This window comes from Macaca fascicularis, chromosome 14, assembly GCF_037993035.2.
Source record: "Macaca fascicularis isolate 582-1 chromosome 14, T2T-MFA8v1.1".
In the NCBI taxonomy this organism is placed as follows: Eukaryota; Metazoa; Chordata; class Mammalia; order Primates; family Cercopithecidae; genus Macaca; species Macaca fascicularis.
This window is the reverse complement of record NC_088388.1, coordinates 13674223-13693467: the sequence shown is the minus strand read 5'-3', so window position 1 is coordinate 13693467 and position 19245 is coordinate 13674223. Positions and strand designations below refer to the sequence as shown.

The window sequence follows — 19245 nt, the reverse complement described above, 5'->3', positions numbered from 1 at the left end:
TGCCATATAATTCACAGGGTAACTTTAAATACTTATGTCCATACAAGTAGAAAGCACATTTTACAGTCTGAGTTCTTCTACTTTAACTAGCTTCTACTTTAACAAAGTATGAATCAAAAGGCCTCTAATTCATATTTCCTTCATTGTTCTTTGACTTGTCTTCTCCTTATTTAAAGTTCCTTTCTGCCCTGAACATATCTGCTATCTTTCTTATCTTTCTTTCCCCTTGGTTCTTTCTTCTTATCATTGTTTGGATCATCTGTTCAACTGCTTTTCGAAGCAGACAGGCTGTTTTTCCACAATACAGAGAATTTTCTAGAAATCTGTTCTGAATTCAGTTCACCCTCTCTTCTAATATGGAACATTACTTCAGAAAGATGTTTCACTGATTGCTATCTAACACTGTAAACTGAGGTTACTTGATTCTAAGAATTTCAGTGCTTAGCTCATTCTTTTTCAGATTGTCTACTGTATGCCAATGAATAATATATTAAGCTCTTGAGTATCAGCAATTAATAAGGTACCTGATGACAAGGAGACTTTATTTTAGGGGAGGAAACAAACAGCTACCAAATTAAGACTATGTATGACATATAAATTAACAGAGTATAAAAAAGTAGAAATAAGACAGAAGAAATAATCCTTCAGATGTGAAATAAGAGGAATAAAGCTTTATGAAAGACCCCTGAGCAGGGGATTAGTAGTTTACCAAGCAGAAAGGTAGGAAGACATTTTGAATAGAAGATTTTAGCTTATTAGAAATGTGGGAGAGATCACAGCTAAAATAAATATATTAAAATCTAATGACAGGGAGGAGGAAGTCAAGAGTGAAAGCTGGAGAAATTGGGGGAGGTCAGATAATAAAGAAGTCAAATCACCAAAAAGTTAATACTAAAGTATTGAACTAAATTTTGCAGACAGTGGGGGGCCATTGGAAAGTATTTCAATAGGAAAATTACAGGCTTGGATTTACATTGAAAAAAAGTATGAAATATGGGAAAATGCGATAGAAAGTATAAATTTGATTAAAGCAACTGGATTGTGGGAGGGAAAAATGAAGTATTATTGTAGTGATTCAGAGAAGCAATGAAACGTGGTAACTTTTAGCCTTACTGGCTGATTAAACATGAGGTGTGAAGAAATCTAAAATAATCCCCTAGTTTCTGGATTAGATAAAACCTACAGTGATATAAATCATATAAGACATAACAGAATTGGATAAAATGACAAATTCTATTAGGATAAGTTGAGTTTGAGGTAACTATACAACATCAAAGTACAGATATCAATTAAGTAGTTGAAAATACAAATCTGGAAACAGAGGAAAGATCATTTATAAACTGAATGATTTTGATGGTACTTAAAAATATTGAGGGTTGATGTTACCATGATGGCAGACTCGAAAATAACCTACTCATATCTCCCAGAACAATAACAATTCTGCACCCATTCCAAGTCAAAAGTCTCTCTGCAGGAGCCTCAGGATTCAGGTAGGAGTTTGTCAAATCCCAGTAGAGCCCAAGATCCAGGTGAGTCATTTTTAGAGTGCAGACCAACACCCAAGTGGCTGATTTGCTGAGATTGCTTGTAGATTCAAGCCCAGTAATATCCTAGTCCTCGAAGGGGTTTGTTTAAAGCCTCATTTGGCTTTGAGCCTACAACCAAAACCATCTACCAAGGGTTCCAGAAGGAATCATGCACGCCAGTGCCGTGGTGGAAAGGCTTGTCTGCCTGCTGACATCAATCTTGGCAGTGACCCTGAAAGGTGCACTGTGGCTCTGCTTCAGCCTTCCTTAGCTGAGGTCCCAGCTCAGAGCTACTCACACAAGAACCCCAAAGTGAGACTCACTCATCTCTTGTAACCCAGAATTCTGAGCCTCCATGATGGGTTTGCCAACTTCTGTCCCACAGCAGATCCCAAGGGGGTCCACTCTCAGCTCCAGTGCCTCTCACTGCAGTGAGAAACTATCCCATCTGTGCTGAGAATCTGCTGGGAAATGAGTACTTGTCTGAGCCAACAAGATGAGTATTCCATCCTACATCACAAAGGAGACCCCAAGGGAGCCCAGTCTCAGTTCCAGTCCCTTCTGCTGCAGTCAAGGAACCATCCCATTTTTGCAAGGTCCTCCTGGGAGTCATGTGCCCTCTGAGCCAACAAGACTGAGCTCTATAACCTTTATCCCACCACAGATCCTGAGGGGCCCCAATCTCAGCTCTGGCCCCTCTCACTGCCGTTGAGGAACTATCCTATCTGTGCAGGAACTTGCTGGGTGGCATGCACCCCTCTACACTGAAATTGACCTCCTCATCCTCTGTCTCACTGAAAATCCCAAGGGGGCCCAATTTCAGCTCAAAACCCTCCTGGTACAGTCAGGTAGCTATACCAGCACCCCACCCTGTGTTTCACAGCAGATCTTGAGGGGGGCCAATCTCAGCTCTGGCCCTTCCTGCAGCAGTCAAGAAACTAGCCCACTTGTGCAGGAATCTGCTGGATGATGCATGCTTATCTGAACTGACATGGGCCCACTAGCCTCCTTCTCACAGCAGTTCCCAAAAGGGCCCAGTCTCAACTCTAGCTACTCTTGCTGCACTTGGGGACACAGGCTACCTGTACAGAGACTTGCTAGGCGGTACGCCTATCTGGGTCACTGGGTCAGTCATTCAGCATTTTCACACAATCCCAGTACCCTTCTTGAGTCTTTCCCAGGTCCATCTGGATCAGAAAGCTATGTCAACCTTGAAGTCTTCAAGAGGTTCACAGTAAGCCTGGGCTTAGGGTGTCTTATAATGCTGAGATAGCTGCAGTGGTCACAGGCTCTGGTAAAACAACAGTAAGTCAGCTTAGAATTCCTGGAAATCCCTCTAAAGGACAGGCACAAACAAAGCCAGTCTGTGAAGAATGAAATAAATACCTAATCCCTGAATGCACGGATATTGTCACACTTCCACAAGCATCAAGAATATGCAGGGAAATATGACCTCAACAAATGGAGAAAATAAGGCACCAGAGACCAACCCTAAAATGATGGAGATGTGTTCTCTCAGACAAAGAATTCAAAAAAGCTGCTGTAGGGAAGCCCAATGAACTTTAAGTAAACACAGAGAATCCATTTAGAAATTTATCATAGAAATTTTAAGAGAGATTGAAATAATTCAAACAGAAATCCTGAAGGTATAAAATACAATGAATGAAATGAAAAATTCAATAGTGAGCATACACAGCAAAAGTGATCAAACAGAATAAGCAGTGAGCTCAAAGACAGATTATTTGAAAATATACAGTCAGAGGAGAAAAAAGAATGAAAAATAATAAGGAAAGCTTACAGGACCTATGAGACAACATTAAAAGATAGCATATTCAGGTTATTGGAGTCAAAGAGGGAATTGAAAAAGACAAAGGGATGGGAAGCTCATTCAAATAAATAATAACATGAACTTTCCAAACCTGAAGAAAGATATAAATACCCAGGCACAGAAAGGTTAAAGGTCATCAATCAGATTTAACACAAGTAAGAACACTCCAAGACATAAACACTAAAAGGCAAAAGACAAAGAGAGGATTCAAAAAGCAGCAAGAGAAAAGAAACAAAATATAAGGGAGATCCAATACACATGGCAGCAGCAGACTTCTCAGCAGGAATTTTACAGGCCAGGAGGGAGTAAAACAATATATCCAGAGTGCTAAAGAAAATGCCAAACAAGAACACTGTACCCAACAAAGCTATCCTTCAGAAATGAAGGAGAAAGAAAAAGCTTTAACTGACAAATGAAAGCTGAGGAAATACATTGTTACTACACCTGTCCAACAAGAAGTGCTAATGGAAGTTCTTCAAACCCAAAGAATAGAATGCTAAGGTGATTGTTAAATTGATATTGTAACTGTGGTGTTTAAACGATTTATATCTTCAGTTAGAAGACTAAAAGCCAAAACTATTAAAAATAAGAACATTTTAAACTACTAAAAATAAAAATATTGCCTATCTTAAATAGGCAATATTTATCAAGAAATTTTAAGAGAGATTGAAATAATTAAAATAAAACAGAAATCCTGAAGGTATAAAATACAACTATTTTAAATAGGCAACATTTTTTATAAAGTAAACTGTGACTTCAAAAATTCAAAATGTGGGGAGAGAAGGAAGTTAATGTATACAGGGTTGTTTTTTCTTTGTGTTATGTGCAATCAGTTCAGTTGGTGTTAGTTTTAAACAACTTGCTATAGCTATAAGATGCTTTATATAAGCATAATGGAAACCGCAGAGTAAAAAACTGTAATCGATATCCTAAAAATTAAAAACAATGAATTAAAACATGCTACCAGAGAAAACCACTTATGCACAAAGGAAAACAGTAAGAAAGGAAGAGAAAAGTTACACAACAACTATAAAACAAGTAGCAAAATGGCAGTAGTAAGGCCTTACCTGTCAATAATAACACTGTTACTAAGTAAATTAAATTATCCAATTAAAAGACATACAGTGGCTGCATGAATTAAAAACAGAACCTAACTATATGCTGCATACAAGAAATTTACTTCACTTATAAAGACACACACAGATTGAAAGTGAAGGATGGAAAAAGATATCCCACGCAAATGGAAACCAAACATGAACAGGAGTAGCTGTGCTTAGATAATATAAAATAGACTTTAAGTCAAAAATTATACAAAAAGGCAAAAAGGCCATTGTATAATGATAAAGGTGTCACTTCAACAATAGGAGGTAACAATAGTAAATATGTATGCACCCAACACCAGAGCACCCAAATATATCAGCAAATATTAATAGATTTGAAATGAGAGATATACTGTAATACAATAATAGTAAGGGACTTCAACATTACATTTTTGGCAGTGGACAGATCATCCATGCAGAAAATCAACAAAGAAATATTGTAGTTAAACTACACATGAGTTGGACCTGACAGACATTTAGGGAACGCTTTGCCCAACTGCTGCAGAACACATATTCTTCTCATCAGCAAATGGAATAACCTCCAGGATAGACCATATTTTAGCCACAAAGTCAGTCTCAACAAATTCAAAAAAGTAAAAATTGTATCAGGTATCTTTTCCGACCACAATGGAATAAAACTAGAAATCAAGAACAAGTGGAACTTGGGAAACTGTACAAATACATGAAAATTAAACAATATATCCTCAAACAACCAATGGGTCAAGGAAGAAATTAAGAAGGAATTTTAAATATTTTTGAAACAAATGAAAATGGAAACAAAAAGCACCAGGATCTATGGGATGCAGAAAAAGTGTACTAAGAGGGAAGTTTATACTAATAAATAGCTGTATTAAATAAATTTCAAATAAGCAACCTAACAGTGCACCTCAAGGAACTATAAAAGCCAGAATAAACCACCCTGAAATTAGTAGAAAGAAAGACATTTCTAAAAGATCAGAGCAGAAATAAGTGAAATTGAGACCAAAAAACAATACAAAAGATCAGCAAAATGAAAAGTTGAATTTTGAAAAGATAAAACAAAATTGGCAAACCTTTAGTTAGAATAAAAAGGAGAATAAAAAGAGAAGCCCCAAATGAATGAAATTGGAGAATAAAAAGGAAACATTACAACTGAAACCAAAGAAATACAAAGGATCATTAGAGACTATTATGAACAACTATGTGCCAATAACTTGGATAATCTAGAAGAAATGGATAAATTTCTGGACACATACAACCTACCAAGATTGAACTATGAAGAAATAGAAAATCTGAACATACCAATAATGAGTAACAAGATCAAAGCAGTTATAAGCAGTCTCCCATCAAAGAAAAGTCCAGGATCTGACAGATCGACTGTTAAAGTCTACCAAACATTGGAAGAAGAACTAATATCAACTCTACTCAAACTATTTCAAAAAATTAAAGAGGAGAGAATAGTACTCAACTCATTTGTAAGACTGGAATTACTCTGATACCAAAACCAAACAAGAGCACAACAAAAACTACAGGCCAATATCCCTAATGAACATAGATGCAAAAATCCTCAACAAAATACTAGCAATCTGAACAACATACTAAGAGAGATTATTTATCATGATCTATTGGAATTCAACCTAGAGATGCAAAAATGGTTCAACATGTACAAATCAGTAAATGTGGTAAATCATATCAACAATAAAGGACAAAAACTATATAATCATTTCAATACAGTCTGAAAAAGCATTCAATAAAATTCCACATCCATGGCCGGGCGCGGTGGCTCAAGCCTGTAATCCCAGCACTTTGGGAGGCCGAGACGGGTGGATCACGAGGTCAGGAGATCGAGACCATCCTGGCTAACATGGTGAAACCCCATCTCTACTAAAAAATGCGAAAAACTAGCCGGGTGAGGTGGCGGGCGCCTGTGCTCCCAGCTACTCCGGAGGCTGAGGCAGGAGAATGGCGTGAACCTGGGAGGCGGAGCTTGCAGTGAGCTGAGATCCGGCCACTGCCCTCCAGCCTGGGCGACAGAGCGAGACTCCGTCTCAAAAAAATAAATAAATAAATAAAAAATTCTACATCCCTTCATGATAAAAACCCTCAACAAACTGGTATAGAAGGAACATACATGCACATGATAAAGGCCATATATGACAAGCCCACAGCTAATATCATATTAAACAAAGAAAAACTGAAAGCCCTCCCACTGAGATCTGTAACAAGGCAAGGATGCCCACTTTCACCACTTGTATTCAACATAATACTGGAATTGCTAGCCAGAGCAATTAGGCAAGAGAAAGAAATAAAGGGCACCCAGATTGGAAAGGAAGAAGTCAAATTATCTTTTTTTCCAGATGACATGATCCTATATTTAGAAAAATGTAAATACTCCATGAAAAAACTCACAGGACTGATAAACGAATTCAGTAAATTTGCAGGATATAAAATCAACACACACGAAAATCAATAGTGTTTCTACATGCAAACAGCAATCAATCCAAAAAATAAATCAAGAAAGCAATCCCAAGATTGCTCCAAGATGGCTGAATAGGAACAGCTCCAGTCTACAGCTCCCAGCATGAGCGATGCAGAAGACAGGTGATTTCTGCATTTCCAACTGAGGTACTGGGTTCATCTCATTGGGACTTGTTGGACAATGGGTGCAGCCCACAGAGTGTGAGCCAAAGCAGGGTGGGGCATCACCTCACCCGGGAAGCATGAGGGGTCAGTGAAAGGGTGCCAGTGCCCAAGCCACCAATGCCAGTACCACCTCAGATTCAGGATTCATAGACCCTCCCCACAAGTACCAGTGCTTCAGTGAGATATTGCTCCTCACTGGAGAGCATTAGCTATGGGGGGTCCACCCGCAGACCCTGCCCCAAATGACGGATGAATAAAATCTACATTGATGTACACAGATACTCTATTTTGCCAGACCTGCTGAGCGTCCAACCGCCTGCACACCAAGAAGGGTTTGTCGCTGCGGCCAGCCCTGAGCAGTTCACACTCCAGGCATTTATTTAGTATACAATAAACAACAAAAGCTCTGAGTCAACACACTTGTGGATAATTAACATGGTTAAGAGAGTAGTTCTAGGAATGATTAAAGCTCTGGTACTGCGATCTAAAGTAAACACCATTAGGGGGCAATATTCCTGGTCGACCTCCCCTCAAGAGGGCCATCTGGCTCAAAAGTTAGTTAATGGAGGTAGGGTAAACAGACTTAACTGGGGAAGCCTCTGTTGTCCCTAGTATTTACCCTATGACCTAATGCTCTCAGGTAAGAACCAGCTGCCTTGAGCCCGTTCAATTATTACAAGCTATGTAACCTTGCGGCCTTCCAACAGGTTTGTGACTATTTCTTATAACTTTTCCTAATATTTCCCTTAAATATTTCTGCCACCATCCTGAGTGAATCCCAACACTTCAGGCTTCATGTCTATGGCCGCTCCACAGGTACCACACTCAGCAGACGTCAGTGCCAATGCCATTTGGGCTTGCAAGTAGGATCCAGTGTCAAGAGAACTTCCATCACTACAACATCAGGATCAAGAAGACCCTAACAGCTACAACCACCATAAACCCCAAAAACTCACAGTACTGCAACAAACATCCACACTGTTGAATGCTGAGGGTCCATGTAATCTTTGTCAATACCAAACCGAGCAGACAGAGCTGCAAAGAGACTGCACAGCTGTGCCCCTTAGTAATGCCAGAACTTCTGCTGCATCCCACCTAGCAAACACTCTTGCACCTCCTTTTTACCCACAGGAAAAGGTGTTTATACACAAAAGCTAGGCTGTAAATTCTAGTATAGGTGACTGCTCCACAAATGCAGAGAAATCAATATAAGGCAGTAAGGAACATGAACAACTAAGGAGACATACTACCAAAATAACAGTCTCCCAGTAGCTGACCCCAAAGAAATAAAGATATACAAACTGCTTCACAGACCATTTAAAATAATTGCTTTAAGAAAGCTCAGCAAACTTCAAGAAAATACAGATAAACAACTCAATGAAATAAGGAAAATTATAAATGATCAAACGGATACACTTAACAGAGAGATAAAATTATTTTAAAACAACAAATTTTGGAGCTGAAAAATATAATAAATGAAGTGAAAAACGCAATAGACTCAGTAATGTAATTGCTGAGTCAAATGGTATTTCTGCTTCTATATCTTTGAGGATTTGTCACACTGTCCTCCACAATAGTTGAACTAATTTATACTCCCACCAAAAGGGTAAAAGCATTCCTTTTCACTTCATCCTCTCCAGCATCTGTTGTTTCTTGATTTTTTAATAATCGCCATTCTAACTGGCATGAGATGGTATCTCCCTGTGGTTTGGCTTGCATTTCTCTAATGATCAGTGAAGTTGAACTTTTTTCATGTTTGTTGGCCACATGAATGTCTTATTTTGAGAATTGTCTGTTCTTGTCCTTTGCCCAGTTTTTAATGGGATTGCCTGTTTGTTTTTCTTCTTATAAATTTAAGTTCATGGTAGACTCTGAATACTAGACCTTTGTCAGATGGGTAGATTGTAAAAATTTTCTCCCATTCTGTAGGTTGTCTGTTCATTCTGATGTTGGTTTTTTGTTTTGTTTTTTTTTTTGAGACAGAGTCTCACTCTGTCACCCAGGCTATAGTGTAGTTCAGTGGTGCAATCTCAGCTAACCACAACCTCTGCCTCTCAGATTCAAGCAATTCTCTGCCTCAGCCACCCAAGTAGCTGGGATTACAGATGCCCACCACCCCACCACCACATGCAGCTAATTTTTGTATTTTTAGTAAAGGCGGGGTCTCACCATCTTGGCCAGGCTGGTTTTGAACTCCTGACCTCATGATCCACCTGCCTCAGCCTCCCAAAGAGCTGGGATTACAGGCATGAGCCACCATGCCTGGCCTGATGATAGTTTCTTTTGCTGTGCAGAAGTTCTTTAGTTTAATTAGGTCCCTTTTGTCAATTTTTGCTTTCGTTGAAATTGCTTTTGGCATTTTCATCATACAATTTTTGCACTTGCCTATGTCCTGAATGGTATTGCCTAGAGTCTCTTCTAGGGCCTTTATAGCTTTGGATTTTACATTTATGCCTTTAATCCATCTTGAGTTAATTTTTCTATAAGGTGTAAGGAAGGGGTCCAGTTTTAATTTTCCACATATAGCTAGGCAGTTCTCCTAGCACCATTTATTAAAGAGGGAATCTTTTCTCCATTGCTTGTTTTTGCCAGGTTTGTTGAAGATCAGGTGGTTGTAGGTGTGTGGTCTTATTTCTGAGTTCTCTGTTTTTGTCCATTGCGCTATGTGTCTGTTTGTGTACCAGTACCATGCTCTTTTGGCTACTGTAGCCTTGTAGTATAGTTTGAAGGCAGGTACCATTATGTCTCCAGTTGTGTTCTTTTTGCTTAGCAAAAATTTTAAAATAGTTTTTTTTTCTAATCCTGTGAAGGATGTCAATGGTAGTTTAACTGAAATAGCATAGAATCTATAAATAACTTTGAGCAGTATGATCGTTTTCACAAGATTGATTCTTCCTATCCATGAGAATCGAATGTTTTTTTCATTTCTTTGTGTCCTCTCTAACTTCCTTGAGCAGTAGTTTGTAAATCCCCTGGAAGACATTCTTCACTTCCTTTTTTAGTTGTATTCCTAGGTATTTTATTCTCTTTGTAGCAATTGCAAATGGAAGTTCATTCATGATTTGACTCTCTGTCCATGTTGGTGTATAGGAATGCTAGCAATTTTTTCTCACTGATTTTGTATCCTGAGACTTTGCTGAAATTGCTTATCAGCTGAGGAAGCTTTTGAGCTGAGAGGATGGAGTTTTCTAGATATAGGATCATGTCATCTGCAAATAAAGATAATTTGACTTCTTCCCTCCCTATTTGAATATACCCTTTTTTTTCTTTCTCTTGCCTGATTGCCCTGGCCAGAACTCCCAATACTATGTTGAACAGTAGTGATGAGAGAGGCCATCCTTGTCTTGTGCTGGTTTTCAAAGGGAATGTTTCCAGCTTTCACCCATTCAGTATGATATTGGCTGTGAGTCTGTCATATATGGCTCTTATTGAGGCATGTTCCTTCAATACCTAGTTTGTTGAGATTTTTTAACATGAATGGATGTTGAATTTTATCAAAGGCCTCTTCAGCATCTATTGAGATAATCATGTGGTTCTTGTCTTTAGTTCTATTTATGTGATGAATTACATTTATTGATTTGCATATGTCGAACCAACCCTGCATCCCAGGGATGAAGCCAACTTGATCACGGTGGATAATCTTTTTGATGGGCTGCCACTGGATCCCATTACTGGGTATATACCCAAAGGAATATAAATCATTCTATTATAAAGATATATGCACACTTACATTCATTGTAGCACTATTCTCAATGGCAAAAACATGGAATCAACCCAAATGCCCATCAATGATAGATTTGGTCATGAAAATATGGTACATATACATCATGGAATACTATGCAATCATAAGAAGGAAGGAGGTCATGTCCTTTGTAGGGACATGGATGGTGCTGGAAGCCATTAACCTCAGTGAACTAACACACAAACAGAAAACCAAACACTGCATGTTCTCACTTATAAGTAGGAGCTGAACAAGGAGAACATATGGACACACTGAGGGGAACAACACGCACTGCATGAAAAATGTCATGGGTGGGGTGGGAGAGCATCAGGAAGAATAGCTAATGGATCTTGGACTTAATACCTAGGGGATGGGTTGATCTGTGCAGCAAACCACCATGGCACATGTTTACCTCTAAAACAAACCTACAGGCCAGGCATGGTGGCTCATGCCTCTAATCCCAGCATTTTGGGAGGCCGGGGTGGGCAGGTCACGAGGTCAGGAGATCGAGACCATCCTGGCCAACATGGTAAAACCCCGTCTGTACTAAAAATACAAAAAATTAGCCGGGCATGGTGGCACACACCCGTGGTACTCAGGATGCTGAGGCAGGAGAACTGCTTGAACCCGGAAAGCAGAGTTGCAGTGAGCCGAGATCACGCCACTGCACTCCAGCCTGGCTAGAGAGCGAGACTCCATCTCAAAAAACAAAACACAAAAACCTACAAACCTGCACATGTAACCCAGAACTTAAAAGCTGAAAAAAAAAAAAAATTCAATAGAGAGCATCAACAGCAAAACTCATCAAACCCATCTATGAAGTAAAAGATTACTTTAAAATATACTGATATGGCTTGGCTCTGTGTCCCCACCAAAATCTCATCTTGAATTGTAATCCCCATGTGTCAAGGGAGGGATCATGGAGGCAGTCTCCCCCATGGTATCCGCATGATAGTGAGTGAGTTCTCATGAGATCTGATGGTTTTATAAGCATCTGGCATTTCCCCAGCTTGCAATTCCCTCCTGCCACCTTGTGAAGAAGATGCCTTGCTTCCCTTTCCCCTTCCACCATGATTGTAAGTTTCCTGAGGTCTCCCAAGCCATGCAGAACTGTGAGTCAATTAAACCTCCTTTGTTTATAAATTATCCAGTCTTGGATAGTGTCTTTATGGTAATGTGAAAACAAACTAATACATATACCTTCAGAGGAGAAAAAAAGAATAAAGAGAAATAAAGCTTATAGGATTTATGAAACATACATAACATGTAATATTATATAATGGAAAACCCACAAATGCACACATACACAGTCAACTAATCTTCTACAAAGGTGCAAGAATATGCAGTGAGGGAAGGATAGTCTCTTCAATAAATGATGTAACTTGCATAATAAATGGGAAATCTGAATATTCTCATACAGAAGAATGAGACAGAAACTGAAATAGAATATAGAAACCAGAAAAAAAAACCACAAAGATTTTGACCTCTACCTTATACCATACAAAATCAATTTCAGATGGCTCAAAATGTAAACAGAACAATAAAGCATTTAGAATATAACATAGAAGTGTATCTTATATTAACTTTGGATAGGAAAAAAACTTTTTAACAGGACACACTAAAGATTACCTAGAAAAATAACATTAATAAATTAGATTACATTAAAATTTGAAACTTATCATCAACAGACATCTTCAAATGAATGACAGAAGATAATTTGAATACATATTCCTGGAAAAAGACTCACATCAAGATTTTTGCAATGGTAAATGAGCATTAAACAGCACTCAACTTAATTAAAAGTGGATATCCAAATTATAGGTATATTTAAAAAGGCCTTTATGTTTTTCTTTTCTTGGATCTTGTTTTGCTGGAAAAAGGTTTTGTTCTCAGTTGCCTAAATCCTTTTTCTCCATTTTGTCTTGCCACTGAATACACACATGAGAGGCCTTAAGATAACCCCTGGGGTCACTGGACTCCTTGGGAAAAACAGTGAAGGCACCACTCACCCTGTTTTGGGAAGAAATCAGTTCTCGTCATGGAACCCCAGGAATTAAAAGTGGATGAATCTCTCTCAAAATCTATTTTTGCCTCCCAATCATGCCTGTTTATTAGACTCTAGAAGCTGCATGTTTTCCTATATAAAGAAATCCTACTAAGTATTAAGAAATAGACTAATATAAAATTGGGTATAAAATGTGAATAGGTACTTCTCAAATGAGGATCACCAAGTATCCAATAGGCATATAAGAATGTGCTCAATATTATTACCATTAAAGGAAATGAAAAACCCTGAATACAACTCTACTACAAATATGCTAAAATATAAAATTACAAAAACTAAAAACATCAAGTATTAGCGATATGTGCAAGTCTCATATTGTGTATGAGGGAAGCATAAATTGATATTTTTAGGAAGCTGTTTAGCAGAATCAACTATAGCCAATTAAAAGTATGCCCTATGACTCAGCAATCACATTCCTAGGTATATATTCCTAGGTATAACAGAAATTAGTCCATATTTGAACAAAAAAAAGTTTAGAATGTTTCTAGTAACTTTATTCAAAAATAGCCCTCTATACAAATGATCTCACCTTTAACTTCAAAAATCACCTCTATATACCAACAAGAACTAGGAAAAGCATCTTTTCTCAAGCCTCCAATTCCTCCACAAACATTTTTCCCTTTTTTACTTGAGGTGCTAATCTCCCTAACTTTGTATAGCTCCACATGTGGTCAGGAAAGAATTCAAAAAGATGTACTCCAAAATAACGTTCAATATTCAGTTACACAGAGAAATGGCAAACAGCTCACTCTGCTGAAAGGTATGATCAGGGCAAGGTGTGGTGGCTCATGTCTGAAATTCCAGCACTTTGGAAGGCCGAGGCAGGCGGATCACAAGGTCAGGAGTTCGAGACCAGCCTGACCAACATGGTGAAACCCTGTCTCTACTAAAAATACAAAAATTAGCCAGGTATGGTGGCATGTGCCTGTAATCCCAGCTACTCAGGAGGCTGAGGCAGGAGAATCGGTTGAAACCGGGAGGCAGAGGTTGTAGTGAGCTGAGATCATGCCACTACACTCCAGCCTGGGTGACAGAGTGAGACTTCGTCTCAAAAAAAAAAAAAAAAAGGATTTTCAGTTCTGATACACCAAGCACTTTGTGACACATTTTTTAAGTTTAAATTGTGTATAATATAGAGGGTCTATAAATAATATCAACTGACAAAGATATTAATAATTCATAAAATCATCATGCTATGATGGGTGTTTTTTCTCTTTTATAAACTTCCTGATATATAAAATGCATGTACATAATAATTATAGATCATATCACATATTACACGTTTTATTTTCAGGCTATGGAAAGGTATTTTATCTTATTCAGCAACTTGAATTAAGCACAGAGTCTCACTGGGCATAAAATATTATCTCTGAAGAGTTTTCATAGGAAGCTGAAAAAGTCTGCAGTGATTGTACACTTTGGTTTTGGTTTTTGAGTTTGTTGTTGTTGTTGTTGTTGTTACTTGTTTACTTGTGTTTTGACTGTTTGCCTGACATTTGTCAGGTCATCACCAGGCACAGGATTAAGGGCACATTGAAATCTGTGGTCTCTCTATTTTATAATTTACTTTACCCCAAAATGCAAACCTTAACTATACAGTAAAACAACGTAAAGAATAGGGAAGATCAATATTTTGCTCAAACAGGCAACTACCAAATAAAAGGGAGAGTTAAGGACCAGGGCCCAGGTTTATTGATTAGTACCCTTCCCTCTAGACCTTGTGGGGATTAAAAGTAAAAAGACTTGTTAATACTAACCTATTACAGAAGTGATGAAGAGGACATGTGCTTGATAACGAAGTCTCTGTGGAGGCATCCAGAGAATCGGCCTGCGACTGGAGTCAGGCGCTGCGAGTATGACTCTAACATGGACAGGAAAGCATTCGTCTGTGTCAGATCCCACCCCACGACTCATCTCTCACTGCAGTCCTGAGGGAGAGCAGGCTCAGAACAGTTTCCAGGCCCCCAGGGTGCCTGTGTCGGCGCAGGTCTCCACGTGGAGTCCCCTGGCGGCCGCTCTAGACCATAACCGCTGCGTTGGAATCTCGCGAGAAGAGATGAGGGTCACCACCCAGGAAACATCTCCGACTAGGGAGTGCTGCCTCCGCAACTCTGAAGCCGGAAGATGCGTAACTAAGGGCACCAGCTGCAGGATCACACCCCTCTGGCCTTGTGATCAAGTCAGTGTAGGATATGGTCTGCTGTGGACCATAAGTTCCTCTTGTTCGAGTTTCAATTTTGTAAGTTCCTCTTTTTTGCTCCCCAATACAGTGCTACAGGAGGGAGGGTGTTTTGTTTTGTTTTGTTTTGTTTTGTTTTGTTTTGTTTTGTTTTGTTTTGTTTTTGGCGCTGAGGAAACAGACTTTGAAAGAGTAAATGATGTGAACAAGGTCACGTAAGGTAAGATTTGAACTCACGACTGGTAAGATACGAACTCAAGTTTGACTCTTTCCACTATAGCTTTCAATTTCAAGCTTAATGGGCCATCTCAAAGGCAATTTAAGCCTTAAGAGTTCATGGTTTATATAAGTGAAAGGAAACGTTTATAAACGAAAAATGTAAAGACAAGATCTTAGACTTTGACAGTCTTCCCTTGGAGATTGGGGAGACTGTCAAAACCACATGAGAAAATTTACAAGACAAAGCAATTAAAAAAAATGTTGCAAGAAACAAAAGCTCTCTCTTATTAGTTTTAGCAAAATTAAGATATATTTGTTATAATATATGAACAGGTATTTTACATAATGTAAGGACCAGAAATCAGCCAGGTTTCTGAAAGAAATTGGAACTAGAAAATGGAAAGCCATCATAATCTTGGGAAGTTCTGTTCTTCCATCTCTGCTTTTCTCTGGGTGTCTTCTCTATCCTCTCACTCTCAAAACTTACTTTCTCTACAATTTTGTCCATTAGAGAAGAGCATGGCAATGCCACTGCTACTAAATTTTTACATCTTCTCAACAAGAGACCAGCCTGAACAATCTTGGAAAGAGAATATCATGAACTCACCTTGCTTTAGATGTTTACCTTTGACCCAATCAGCTAGGATGAAATAATAATTATGGATACTAAATATGGATGCTAGGGAGAAGTAACACAGGTTATATACAATCTAATGATAACTATCTGTGAGTTGTAATTTTCTTATCTATTGAACACCCTCTCTATATTTTTATTGGTTCCTAACTTATGAAGCCCACCTTTCCAGAATATAACATATCACTCTATTTTCCAGCCTCCCATGCATCTGGTGGAGGTATATGACATGGGTTCTTCCAGTCAGGTACCCCTGAACCAGGCTTTAATTTAGAGGGAAACAATGAGTAAGAGAATAAACCATGGCAACCAAAAGCCCAATGTTTCTGACCCTGTAAGATGTGGGGAGATGGGTAATTTCTAGAGGGATTGATGTTATTGGGACAGTCACCATATTCTATTTACTAAAGCCTAATTTAAGGTTTGTAAGTGAACAAACAATTTGAGAGGTAACTAATGGATTTCTCAAGATGGTAATATTGGTGGTTTCATGCAAAAAGCTCTCAGGGAACAACAAAGTCATGAAAAATAGGCAGCTGTAGGTCGGATTTCCCTCTAAAGTTTAAGTTTCTTACCCCCCAAAAAATTAACATTAATTTGTTTTCATATTTTCCTACAGAAAAGGAACACATTTATTCTTTGTCTATTGTATCTTAGTGAAAAATGCCACGAACTCGTCTGTGGATAAGAGAGGAAACAAGAATGTTGGGGGTAAGAACTAAATGCCACTTGAGTGAATAAATGATTATAGTGTTGCGATTTCTAAATATAAAAGGGAAGAGACTGTAACCACCTCTATTATGAACTCCTCAAATGGAGGAATGTTAATAGAAGTGTCCTGAAATTGTTATGTAGCATCTGCCTTTTTCCACATTCAGCCTCAACACATAAGCTATTTATCAGGCTCACATTAAATAAAGCAGAAATTATGAATTTATCAGCTACATGTAAAAGACCCAACAAAGTCTAAACCCACTCATGCTCTCAGAAAACCCTGACTCTGGAAATGGGTAAAGAAATCTCTTTTTGGCATCTATAAATTATTTCAAGCTAAGCTAATGACATGGTTCTAAATGAGATGATCAAATTGTGGAAACTACATTCAGGAGAAGCTGCAGACCATAGAGCTTTATGGACGGTGGTCACAATAGCACTGTGCTTTCAAGATTACCCCCAAAACACATGACTCTTTTCCCAGTCAACTTCATCAAATATGGCAGGTATTCACCCATATTGCTGGATGATTTTGCATTATCCACTCATTGTTGGATGATAGAACCAGATTAGAATTAAACAAGCAGGATTAAAGTTTGGTTCAGGAAAATTCCCAACATCACAAGTATATTATTACTCCCACTTATTTAAGATCTGCCTGATCCTTTGCCAGAATTGTACTAAGAGCCTTACATAAAACAAGCAATGAACCCAATATTTTCTCTCCTCATTTTCAAGGTATGATATTAAAGATGTGGATTCCTAACCCCCTTATCCATTTATCTGGTCTTGATATTGGGAAATAATTAGTTGAAATGTATTTGAGAATAAATAAATTTGTTATTGTCTATATTACTGTCTTTCTAATGAGATCTACTGTTATCTAAGAAGATACAGAGCTTTGGTTTTATTTCATGCATTAAGACATTCCAAAGGCCATTTCTCCCTATTCTTACCACTAACTATATCTAAAACTTTGGATAAATACAAGAAGATCCTGAGAAGTACAGATAAGGAAGAATAAGATTTAGGGAGCTTTGAACCCAGAGAATGATATGTTAGTGAGTTTCCTGGGTTTTCTTTTTATTTCATATACCTCAAACTGGGTCCCCAGTTGAGATATACCTACTAATGTTTTGAAGCCTACAATTTCAAAACATAAAATACCTAGGAATAAATTTAACCAAGAAGGTGAAAGGAAAACTATAAGTAAAACTACAGAAGACTGATAAAAGAAATTGAAGAGGACACAAACAAACAGAAAGACATCCCATGCTCATGGATTGGAAAAATGACGATACTAACCAAAGAAATCTACAATTTCAATGTATTCCAAATCCAAATACCAACGTCATTTTTTATAGAAATAGAAAAAAGAATCCTAAAATTTGTATGGAATCAAAAAAGTTTTCAAATAGCCAAAGCAATTCAAAATACCTAGAAGAGAGGAACTTGAAACATTTGCAACACATAGAAGTATCCTAAATACCCTGGCTTGATCATTACACATTCAATAAATGTAGCAAAATATTACATGTACCCCACAAATATGTACAAATATTATATCACTAAAAAAATAAATTTTAAAAATAAAAATTTGATTGATATAACTAAGCAAGAAAAACAAATATATTAAAGAACTCAACACCACCATCAACCAGTAAAATGTAATTAATATTTATAGAATATCTAACATCAGAACATATACTCTTTTTTTTTCTTTTTTTTTTTTACTTTTAGGTTCAGGGGTATATGGGTGGGTTTGTTATATAGTAAATTGTTATTATGGGGGCTTATTGTACAGATTATTTAGTCACCCAAGTCATAAGCATAGTACCTCATGGGTGGTTTTTCAATCCTCACCCAGTTCCAAACTTCTACCCTCAAGCAGGTCCTGATGTCTGTTGTTACCTTCTTTGTGTTCATGTGTACTGGACATTTAGCTCCCATTTATAAGTCAGAACATGCAGTATTTAGTTTTCTGTTCATGTGTTAGTTTGCTTAGGATAATGGCCTCCAGCTCTATTCATGTTGCAGCAAAGGACATGATTTCATTCTTTTTTATGGCTTAGTGTATATGTACCACATTTTCTTTATCTAGTCTACTGTTGATGAGCATTTAGGTTGATTCCATGTCTTTGCTCTTAAGAATACACATTCTTTTTAAGTGTCCATGGACCATTAACCAAATAAACTATATTTTGGGCCATAAAACAAACTTTGAAATATTTAAAATAATATATTTAAATATTTAAAAGAAATATTTAAAAGAAATCATATGGAATGTGTTCTTTCACCAAAATAGAATCATACTAGAAACCAAGTAAGAGAAAGATAACAAAAAAGCTCCAAACTTGAAAATTAAGACACTTCTAAATAATTAATGCTTTAAAGAGGACATTTCAATGAAAAATTTATAAAATTCAATTAAATTATAATGAAAATACATGATATCAAAATGTATAACACTAAATGCTTACAGAAAACAAGAAAATTGTCAAATAAATACTCTAAACTCTCACCTAAAAAAAAAACTAGAAAAGAGAAGACCAAAATAATAAACCCAAAGAAATCAGGAGAAAATAATAAAGATAAGAAAATAAATCAATAAAATTAAAATTTAAAAAGTAGAGAAAA

General features: G+C 37.5%; 1 protein-coding gene and 1 long non-coding RNA gene across 2 annotated transcripts in view; one reads left to right on the top strand and one right to left on the bottom strand.

The window, feature by feature from the left end:
• LOC123568791 (uncharacterized) overlaps nucleotides 1-19245 on the bottom strand; it is a 144457-nt gene that overhangs the window by 84745 nt on the left and 40467 nt on the right. The gene's annotated exons all lie outside the window — the stretch shown is intronic.
• LOC102121923 (membrane-spanning 4-domains subfamily A member 5-like) overlaps nucleotides 16558-19245 on the top strand; it is a 33164-nt gene continuing 30476 nt past the window's right edge. The window contains exon 1 of the mRNA XM_015434653.3: nucleotides 16558-16605. Coding sequence (XP_015290139.3) covers nucleotides 16558-16605 — 48 coding nt within the window. The remainder of the gene's footprint in view (nucleotides 16606-19245) is intronic.